The 12094-nt window shown below is 30.1% G+C and overlaps 1 protein-coding gene across 1 annotated transcript; it reads left to right on the top strand.

The window, feature by feature from the left end:
• Positions 1-3003: 3003 nt before the first annotated feature.
• Positions 3004-11696, top strand: LOC114193959 (potassium channel AKT1-like). Its single transcript, XM_028083968.1, has 12 exons — positions 3004-3341; positions 3419-3784; positions 3881-3938; positions 4029-4340; positions 4705-4950; positions 5932-6030; positions 6142-6174; positions 6267-6452; positions 7373-7567; positions 7661-7736; positions 8626-9195; positions 11257-11696. Exons 1-12 carry the CDS (start codon positions 3142-3144, stop codon positions 11520-11522), a joined length of 2607 nt encoding a protein of 868 aa, XP_027939769.1. The 5' UTR covers positions 3004-3141; the 3' UTR covers positions 11523-11696.
• Positions 11697-12094: the final 398 nt, after the last annotated feature.

Below are 12094 nucleotides of genomic sequence, written 5' to 3' on the forward strand. Positions count from 1 at the left end.
GGTTCTTTGCATCTTCTTTAATGGAAAACAATTGTTTGAATCTAGGTATTATAGGCAGATACCACATCACTTTAGCAAACAAACCATCTTTGTCTTCATCACCACTTTCATCAATTTTCTTTTTAAACTACGATAAACCACATGTTGGACACACCTTGAGGGCAGCAAACTCGTTTCTGTATAAAACACAATCATTGGGGCATGCATGTATCTTTTGATATTCCAAACCCTTGGACATAAAAAAAATTTGCCTCGTAATTATGGATAGGTAACGTGTTATTTTCTGGAAGCATCCCCTTTAGTAACTCCAACAAATTTGTGAAACTTTTATCAGTCCATCCATTCCTTTCTTTTAAACTGAACAATTTCAAAGTTATCGACAGCCATGTAAAGGTAGCGCATCCTAGGTACAACTCTTCCTCTGAATCAGACTTAAGAGAATCAAATAAATGAGCTTTTCCAAAATTTTCTTCCCCAATATCACGTATCATGTCTTCTAAATGACCATTCATCCATTGGTCTACATAATTTGTTCCTCGTGACGTCGTAGGCTTGTCTAATACTTCTCCATGCCAAGTCCAAAGTGTATAACTCCTCATTATACTGAAGATGAATAGATGATTACACATTATGCCCAACTTGTGACATATTTGATTAAGACAACGAACACAAGGACAAAAATATGTCTCATTAACAAAGATTGTGTGTTCTTGAGCATATTGCAAAAATTCAGAAACCCCTTTTTCATACTGTTCATTGATGCGACGCTCATTTATCCATCTCCGATCCATACTATTTTCATAAAAACCTCCATCAATCTCAAACTTTTAATTCTCACAAGGTAAGGCCCTACCCATTTGAAAAATTATTTTTCATAATTTCCTAACCAGTATACGAAGAAGTCAAACATCATAAATTTGACAAAATTTCGACATCATTTCACATTGATCTCTGAAGTACACGAAATGAAAGAGATCAGTTATGATCACAATCAAGTATGCATCCAGAGAACAACACAAATTGCCTCAATCGAAAATTTATCAAATTTACACATAAACCTCAATATATACGTTATAGCCAATTATGAAAAATATTTTATTCAAACTGTCCGATCGAACAATTCAAGATTTAATACAAACGATTAAAAATTTAATCATTTGTACTAAATCTCAAACAGAAACTAAGGTTCACTCAATATTGTGAACTAAAATTATAATAAATTTTCACATATAAAATAACAATGGAATAATAATATTTAAAAAATTACAATTATTTTAACATACAACAAATCTAATAATAAATATAAATTTTATTCCAAATTTATCAACTATCATAAAAAAAAATAAGCCAAAAAAATCAACATAATACATTAAAATTATTTTAATAAGCAACCCATCTAATAATAAATCTAAATTTTATTCAAAATTTATCAAAAATCATAATTTTTCTAATAAAAAAAATAAGCCAAAAAATATACAAAATAAACGCATATATGAACTAGAGGAAAATGAAAACCTAATCTCTTGTAGCAAAAACAAGGATGCAGATGGAGGAGGGTCTACTGTCGGCAAAAAAAGCTTCACGATGCAAAAGGGAAGAAAACCCTGCATTTATGTGAAATGGAGACCAAAACGAAATCCAATCGGTTCAAAATGCTTAAATTAGTGCACAAATCAAAACCCAACAAGTTTCATGGTGGAAAACTAACCTGTGGAGGTCGTGCTAGCCGGCGGAATGTGAAGGAGAACTTGCGGGGAAGAGAAACAATGGCGTTTGCACGTTGCATATCTGAAATTTAAGGTGTGGGACGTCGGTTCTGGATTTACCTGATGTTAATTGACGCTGGATAAGTAGTATAACATACGTCGAGTGACGTTGGCGTGGTGGAGACAAACGTTACGCTAGAGTAACGCCGGGGCTGGGAGAAACCGACGTTAAGCGACGTCGGAGCAGTGTTGGACAAACGTTAAATTTGACACTTTATTTACAAAAATGTCATCGGTCATTTTTTACGTTTGTGTTGTCTCTAGCATATGTTAACTGGGTGACATTATAGGCACGTTTTGTATCCGTATTACTCAATAAATTTGAATACAAACACTATTCTTACAATAAAAAAAAAACACTTTGAAATCTAAACACGAAACTTTTTTTTTTAAACCGTGTAAGTGGATAACATGTCTGTAGATATCAGGGCATCATCTACTATTTTAAAAAACTTTGCTGCAAAAGTACAAATATAAATTAATTAATATATATTTTTGTATGTAATAAAGAAAAAACAAACCAAAATTTATCTCTAAATACTTATAATAGAATTTTAGGTATCTACACATAAATTTGTCATTATTACTTACAATGACAACTTTTAATATCTTCACCTAAATTTGCAACAAAAAGATGTGAAGAACAAGTTATGAAAGAAAGTAAATATTGCATACAAATCTTTAAGTTTTAATATCCATATTGCACAAATTTCAAATATATAATTAATTTAAAAAATATTAAATATAAAACACTACGTATATATGATTACAAATCTAAAACGTCAATAACTTAATGACCTATTTTTAGAAAATAAGAATTCGTCCAAAATATTTCGCAAACTCATTTTTTTCTTTCATAGCATATATGAAACTGTTTATTTTCCTCGCAGAAAAACAAATTTTTTCCTATATATATATATATATAAATAAATCTTGTTTTCAGTATATTTAGGTCATGTGTGTTAGGTAGGTGGAGTTGCATGTTAACGTATTGCAAAGAATCAGGATTTTAACAAAAAGTTAGGTTCATGAATCTATATTATTGTTGAAGGCAGTGCCAAATGGAGACACAACCAAGAAAGTAGCATGCAAACATGTTAGGTGTTGCCTCGTCACATAGATATATATTCTATATATATATTGGTTTATAATTGATTGATCGATGCCACAGAGTAAAAAATGGCATTATTAAGCTACGCCAATCAACAAAACCAAGAAGAAGGGGAAGAAGAGGAAGGGAAGCAGAAGATAAATTATTATAGCAATTCCTATTTGTAGAGACGAGGGGAGAGACACATGGTGTCTCTCTTTTTTCCGAGCAAAAGTGTGACAGAAGAAAACGATATCATCAAGCCGAAGAAGGAAGACCAAGAAGATGTTTGGATTGTGTGGTCGTGATGATGCAAAACATGAACATGATGTAAACGAGAGAGAAATCGAGGGAAGGGAAGATGGTAGCCAATACAGTCTCACCGGTGTTCTTCTTCCTTCTCTCGGTGCCACTGCCCAGAACAACGGTAGTCGGAGACCAAAGCTTGGTCGTCATGTCATCTCTCCATACGATCATAATTACAGGTTCAATTTTCCGACATTCATCCATAATGTTTTTTTTATCAACCCACCTGAAACTTAGGTTAAAAGTGTTTTTGCAGGCTATGGAACAAGTTTCTGCTAATACTGGTCTTCTACACGGCTTGGATATGTCCATTTGAATTTGGTTTCCTTGAAAAATCAAAGGGTGCCCTAGCTATTACCGACAATCTTGTAAACGGGTTTTTTGCAGCTGACATTGTAATCACCTTTTTCGTTGCTTACCTTGATAAGTCTACTTATCTATTAATCGATGACCACAAACTCATTGCTTTGAGATATGCAAAATCATGGTTGATTTTGGATGTCATTGCTTGCATTCCATATGAAGTTGTTCGCAGTGTGTTGCCACCTTCTCTTCAGTCCTACAGCTACTTAAATGTTCTCCGACTATGGCGACTCCATCGAGTTAGTGCTATGTTTGCAAGGTAATGCCATAACTCTAATTTTTTTATGTATCAGAGAATGAACATTTCACATTCTTCTTCTGAACCACTATAATTATTTATTTCTTCATGTGTTAGATTGGAAAAGGATCGAAATTATAGCTACTTTTGGGTGCGTTGTTGCAAGCTTACATGTGTAAGTACCTACTTATATACTGCAATGGATTAATTTCTTGGTAAAGTTTTTGTAGACCATGACAAAACAACCTATTTTATACCATTGTAGGTTACTCTATTCTCACTGCATGCTGCAGCATGTTTTTTCTATTTTCTTGCTGCGAGAGAGAATCCAAAAAATACATGGTTTTCAATTATTCCTTCAACCATCGACCAAACTATATGGGGAAAGTATGTAATATCTGTGTATTGGTCCATAGTCACCCTTGCATCAGTTGGCTATGGTGATCTACATCCTGTAAATACAAAAGAAATGATATTTGCCATTTTCTATATGCTCTTCAACCTTGGACTCACCTCGTACTTGATAGGCAACATGACCAACATGGTTGTCCATTGGACCGAAAGAACTAAAAGATATGTAAGTTTATCTTCTCATTCCTCATCCTTTGTTTTATTTATAGTTAACCTTTATAAGTAAGGTAAGGTTTTAAAAAATGGGCATTGCTTCTGTGCCCTTCAAGAAAAAGGGGGGTTTTGGTACACTTATGGGTGAATCTAAATGGAAACATGTCATTTACATCATTTAAAATTTTTAGATATGACATGTTTGCATTGAATCTATGTAGAAGGGCTCCAAAACTCTTGTTTTTTTAAGGAGCACGAAAGCATTGTCCTTAAGAAATTATTGATGGTCGTGAATTCGGTTAGGTGAAGGTTTTTAAGGTTTTTATGAATGTAATATGATTATCTATGAAAGTGTTTGCTTCTTCTTGTCATAACAGAGAGACACTGTCCAATATGCCTCAAATTTTGCTCGTAGGAATCGATTGCCTCCTCGTTTGCAAGAACAAATATTTGCTCATTTGCTTATGAGATATAGAACTGATTTAGAAGGACTACAACAACAAGAGATTATTGATTCCCTTCCAAAAGCCATTCAGTCTAGCATCGCACACTACTTATTCTTTTCACTTATCGACAAAGTGTACTTATTTCATGGAGTGTCAAATGACCTGGTTTTTCAACTGGTAATATTTTGTGTTAGTCATGTCTTGTTGCATTATGTCAAATCAGAATTATTTTCCTATTATTAACCTAATTGATTTCCTGTTATTAGGTTCAGAATTATTCTCATAAAATTAAGCTAATTGATTTTCTGTAATTATGTTGTACATAATTACATACATGATTTAGATCATATTGTTATATATAAATACATATCTCTCATAATTTGGTTGAAGAAAATTTGAAGGGCAACAACAAAAACTTTATCACACTAGGAAATCTCTCATTTACATAAATCAAACTATGTCATTTGATTCAATAAGAAACCAAATTTTCAGAGATGTTATTCACCATGAGATCTTTGTTAACAACTGTTATTAGGACAATATTTCACTTGTACACAGAGTCATACGAAGAATGCAAAGTTAGGGAAATAACAAGAAGAAAAACTATGGAACACTTTGATTTTATTATTGTATTTTATCACCATTTCTTGATTCAAACTATAGTATTTGTAGGACAAATATACATGTAATTGACATATGAAATCTAATTCCCATTAACTTGGTGATATTAGTTTTACAATTTTTATTTTTACAACAATTTCTTCCAATGTTCTTTCTGGTCTTCTTGTCCCTATTTTTATAAGGCCAAAAACATGGAACCTTATATTTTTACTAGTGCTTCCCACAACCCTTTTTTATATGTGCTCAAACAACTATAAATGATTTGTTTAATCTTTCGCCCAATTGGTGGAACATAGAAGGACAAAAATTTTAGGGTGTTACATTGGTTTTCTCATAAAAAGCACTTACGGGTGAAAAATATTTTTAGAAGTGACTTTTAGTTTATAATCGGTGATTAAGAAGTTTTGTAGGAAGAGAGACTAGTGTTGTTAAATGAAAGGACTCTGGAATAATTAATTGCATTGATTCTTGTTATTCTTTCTCTTTTAAATAAATAAAATGTTTTATTTTGCTATGCTTGTATATCAAAATTTGAAGGTCACAGAGATGAAGGCTGAGTATTTTCCTCCAAAGGAAGATGTGATTTTGCAAAATGAAGCACCAACAGAATTTTACATATTCGTTACAGGAGCTGCTGTAAGATATTGTATTACTTTTTTTTTTTTTTTTACTTTGTTATGTTATAATTTATTCTATTGTATTCCACATACACACACAAGCTAATTTTGATGTTCTCATTACAAACAGGATCTGATCACTCACAACAATGGATTAGAACAGGTACGTTTGTTTATTTTGATTGTTTTCTTTCATATGATTTCACGAAAAATTTTGATTCTATGACTAACAAAACATGCGTTTAATTATACCAGATTGTTGGAGAAGTAAGGCAAGGAGATGTAGTTGGTGAAATAGGAGTCTTGTGTTATAGGCCACAATTGTTCACAGTCCGAACCAAGCGATTGAGTCAAATCTTACGTTTGAATCGAACCACGTTTCTAAATCTTACTCATTCAAATGTTGGAGATGGAACAATGATCATAAACAATTTTCTCCAAGTATGTGAAACTCTTGAGCTTTTATGAAAGTTTTCTTTTTATTTCTACTTAGTATTGTTTAGTTTTAAAGTTTAGAGATTAGGGTTTTAGTTTCAGGCTTTTATGATGTTTGCTATGTACACATTCATTTTGGTTTTAGTTCAATGATATAGGTTATATAAATCAAACTACTAAAACGTTTCTACTTTTAGTGGAGGCACAATTAATCTATTAAATCCCAACTTTATTGCCTAATATTTTAAAATTTTTAGCATAACATGTTCTCATAATGAGTTCTAAGTAAGAATGTACTTGTATTTCAATAATTGGCCCTTTGACATATTTATTTATTAATATTCCTCTGCATGCATCTTAAAATATCACAAGAGAATATAAATTTATAAAAGAATTCTAGAAAATATTTTGTTGATGTGATATTTTACAATATAATGTGTAATTTTGCTTGTGTTAAAAATCTCGTATCGACTAAAGATAAGGTCCATTACAATATATAAATAGGTGTAAATCTCACTTTACAAATCATTTTTGTAAGATTGAGTTAGACTTAAAATTTACCTCTTAACATGTATCCAAACAAAACTTGTTATTTGTTGGTTCTATGTTTCACCATCCTTATCAGAGCGGCATTAAATGTGATATGTATATGTCTCGGCATAACAAGATGTGTTGGAAGTCCTACACTGACTAAAGTGAAATCGATTTACAATATATGTGTTGAAACAAACTTTACCTTACAAATTGACTTAAGTTTAAAGTCCATGACTTAACCGTTTACATGACTTAAACATAGTTCCTTTGTGTTGAAGTGAAATTTTATAAATGTGAATAGAATCAAAATCATGTTTAAGAGTCAACAAATATTTGATTCCCATGTAGGAGATTGTAAATGTTATTTTGACATGATTTATTTCTTAGTGCAGCATTTACATGAAATTGGGGGTCCAATTATGCAAGAAATTGTGGCAGAAGCAGAAGCAATGTTGGCTAGGGGAAAAATGGATTTGCCAATTAGTTTATTGTTTGCAGCAAGTAGAGGTGATGATATTATGTTGAATCAATTGTTAAAGAAAGGTTCAGATCCAAATGAACCTGATAAGAATGGAAAGACAGCATTGGTTAGCAAATATGATTTCCTCTAATATGAACACATATACATATGTTTAAACCTACTATGGACTCTTACAATATTTTGCTTTCACATGTAACAGCATATTGCAGCTTGCAAAGGAAATGACCATTGTGTACTTGTGCTAGTAGAACATGGAGCAAATCCCAACATCAAAGGTACACACTTTTTCTGAAACTCAATCACTGCTAAAAGGAAAATGTTCTAGCTTTCAAATGAGCAATGTTCTTTGTCAACAACTTCCAACACATGAATGCTAAAAGAAGAAAACAAAAGTGACAGAAACATTCAACTTTGGATTGCTAAAGAATATAAAGTTAGTTTTTGCTTATTATATAAATCATCAAATGATAATACTTCTCACTTTCCTTAGCACATGACATTAATTACTCTATCCATGCAAAGCTAAATGATTATATTGTTAGGATTCAAGGTGAGTTGGAAGTCACACATGAGATAAAAAGTTGACTAGTATACAAATATAAGAACCTATAAACTCATGATTTTAGAGAAGTGATTATATGGTCTTGTATATAGACTTGTTCACAACTCATTGATTTTGAATTTTCCAATGTATCCCCTCTTATAAAAGATAGGAAGGTGTCCCAGTATCGAGATATTCACACTTAATGGAGAAAGATAACTATTTTTCTTTTCTTTTTTTATGGACAAATGTTAGTTGTCGTTAAGAATCCATGATCTCTTCCACCCTCTTTTCTAAATCTACCAAACTAATCTTATTTCTCCAAATTATTAATAGGGATGATTAAACCCACGACCTTAAAAGAATAATTATTGTATATAAATAAAAGGATTCATAAACTCATTATCTCAAAATTTTGGATTGAAAGTGACATCATAGTCTCTTATATGAACTTGTGTTCACATCTTATTGGTGCTGAATCTCCCCATGTCTTTCCTCTTTGAAAAAAAAACCTCACATTTCATCTAGTACACCTTCTGGTTTCATTTGTGACAACTTTTTTCACATTATGCATACTTTGAGCTATTAGTTGATGTTGTCTTTAACTACTGTTATTTATGCAGACCTGGAAGGAAATTCGGCATTATGGGAAGCAGTTAAGGGTGGACATGAAACTGTGATGAGAATTCTTTTAGAAAATGGTGCAGAAATAACATCTGATGATGTAGTTGATTTTGCACGATTGGCTATTGAGAGAAACAACCTAGAAATTCTAAAGGAAATTATTGAACGTAAAGTGGAAGTGACACAAAGTGGTAGTAAAATGACCACACTGCTACATGCTGCAGTGTGTGAGGGAAATGTTGAAATAGTGAAGTACCTTGTAGAATTAGGAGCAGACATTGATGGAAAAGATAGTATTGGGTTGACTGCAAGATCCTTAGCAGAACATCAATGTCATGAAGAAATACTAAACGTTTTTAAGAAAATGGGACACAACAATAAACCAAATGCTCCTCTTCCTCCTATTTCATCCATTGTTGGTAGGTGTCAAAGTGAACCCACAATACCAGCCATTCCCCAACCCAACAAACCACCTAATAAAGAACTCAAGTGGTTTGATAAACATCAAAGAAGAAGGGTCAGCCCTTTCCACAATTCCTTTTTCGGAATCATGTCATCTGCAAATTATGGTAAATATGCATTTATCTTTCAGATTCTTTCATACTTTTTCTACCTCAATACAACTTAGGATATAATTAACCAACTTTTTAGTAAATCCATCTTGTACCAATCATCCTTAAAGAATTAGGTCAAGTTAAACAATTTTTTTCAAATATGCATCACATGTTTTTAAATGGCTGAATAAAAAATTAGAGTTAAATATGTTTTTAGTGTCTAAATTTGGACACCAAATTAGAATTTGTGCATGTCCCAAACTTTGATAAAGTTTGGTACCCAAACTTTACAAATGAATAGATATAGTCTTTTTGACCCAATTGGATGAATTTATTTTGACGTGCTAAATGACATTTCAGGCAAATGTTTGAGCTATATATACCATTTGAAAATTTTCAACTCAAATGTCAGCCTAGAATATCATTTGACACAAAAAATAATTAACTTTATTGAGTTAAAATAACTATATTCTTTTAATTTTTACGATTGAGGATTAAAATATATCAAAGTTTATAATATCAACAAATTTTACTTCTATTTTCAAATTTATACACTAAAAACATATTTAACCAAATAAATTAACAAATATTTTAACATCGTGTTTAAAAATAATAGCTTGAAATAGATGAATACACCATTACATATGTATAATCAACACGACGAATTCCTATAAAACAACATATCTTATTCAGTAATACATTTAGATAAACCAAAAATGTATTGAAAATTCAATAAAATCAACACAATTTTAGTTATGTTTGGCAAAATATATTTAAACCTTGTTTTATTAACTTAAAAGCTTGTTTGACCTTATTTGTAGAGTTTGATAAATTAGATATTTTTTCCCCTCTAGTTTATAGTGTTTCAGAAAACGCTAACTTCTTCAAATAGTCTTTTTGACACTACATAAATTTTAAAACGCTAACTTCTATTTTTTTTATACATTTATTTTTATTTTATACTTAAAAATTATTTATTACTATTATTATTATTATTATTATTATTATTATTATTATTATTATTATTATTATTATTATTATTATTATTATTATTATATATGTGCCTTTTACACAATAATTATTATATATATATATATATATATATATATATATATATATATATATGTGTGCGCGCGCGCCTTTTTCCTATTCAACTAACAAGATAAAAGAAATTATTTTTACTTTTTATGACACAAAATATTCATAATTAATAATTAATTTTTTAATTTTATTATTTATTTTATCATTTTTACATTAATTTTGAAAATATTGGTATTGAAAGACGATATTCTTATATTTTTTAACTATTCTATTAACATAATGAAAGTGCGACGTCTTCTTACGTATGATATATTTCTCTATTTTGAATTTAATTGGAAAATGTTTTAAAATATAAACTAAAACAAATAATTGAATATGAAAGACTAAAAATATATTAATTAAAATTAACATATAATAATAATATTAAGGATTGATTTATAAAAAAAATTAAAATTAGTATGTGTATTTCTATCATTTTGTATTTATAAACTACTTAACAAATAAGTGTAGCGTACACTTATAGTACAAAAAATTAGTTTAAAAATTTTCAATTACTAGATTTTCATCTTCTACAAATTTTGATAAACATAACATTTGTATTTGCTACAAATTTCAATATTGCTAGTATTTATTCAATCACATAAGAAATTGAATTTAAATTTAATTCACTCTTAACAAATCAGCACAGTAAGAATAAAAAAGTATTTCCAATTTATATATTATAATTTGGATTAATAAGATCTTCAATAATATAAATGAACTTTAAATTAAGTTGAAAAAAGATAACCAACATACAAATAAAGACAGAAAAGTTATTTTAAAAAATATGTAAAAAACTACTATTGGTAAGAATACTGAACCCTAATTTTGCATTTCATCTAAAATAAATAAATACAAACAAACTCACCTAAAATCTTCTTAAACATAAATTAATTGCATGGTTCCATAGGTGAATCTGAATATTATCATTATTTAAGTCGTTTATATTTAGAGTTTCGTGAAAACAGTGAGTTTAAGTTATAATTTGATTTTCAGCATCAAGAGATTCAACGGATTCTCCAAATTCATCTCAAGTGGGTCAAATAATTAAAGAGGAAGTAACAGCCAGAATAACAGTGAGTTGTCCAGAGAAAGGTGAAGGTGCGAAGAAGCTTATATTTTTGCCAGATTCTATTGAGGAATTGCTACGAATTGGTGCCAAAAAGTTTGGTTGTTCTCCGACCAAAATATTGACAACAGAAGGAGCTCAAATTGATGACATAGATATTGTAAGAGATGGTGATCATCTTGTTCTTGCATAGGATTCAACATTCAAACATACAAAAATCTTAATTCCTATATAAGTATGTAGATTTTACACTTCTATCTTACCCTTCATGTCTATATTCTTGGTCAGTTGTAAATTGACACAATTTTCCCAATATAAGAAAAAAAAAATCTTAGTTTATTCTTCTTGAGAAAAAAAAAAAAACATACGAGTGATATACACAAATAGGTATGTATGTATGTATAACAATATTTTGTTGATAATTTTAATATAAACATGTCTCTATGGATCTTTATTATGTTTTTTTTTAAGTAAAAATTTAGGGAATATAGATGAACATTGTAATAGGTTGGAGATGAGTTTAACTCATTTTTATTCAAAAATTATAATATTCATCTTGAGGTGTCGTCCAATATGGAGAAATCATGAATAACTTATTGTGTTAATTTACATAATTTAAGGTTGATTCAGTAGTAAAGTTGGAAGGGAAAAATCCCAGAGAGTGTGGATTCAACTTCTCCCACTGATATTTATGAGATATAATGTAAATTTGGAGGGTTTAGAAAGAATCGTGGAAAAGTCTTCCACCAATAAATACTAAGAACT

The sequence above is a fragment of the Vigna unguiculata genome, chromosome 8 (genome assembly GCF_004118075.2).
Source record: "Vigna unguiculata cultivar IT97K-499-35 chromosome 8, ASM411807v1, whole genome shotgun sequence".
In the NCBI taxonomy this organism is placed as follows: Eukaryota; Viridiplantae; Streptophyta; class Magnoliopsida; order Fabales; family Fabaceae; genus Vigna; species Vigna unguiculata.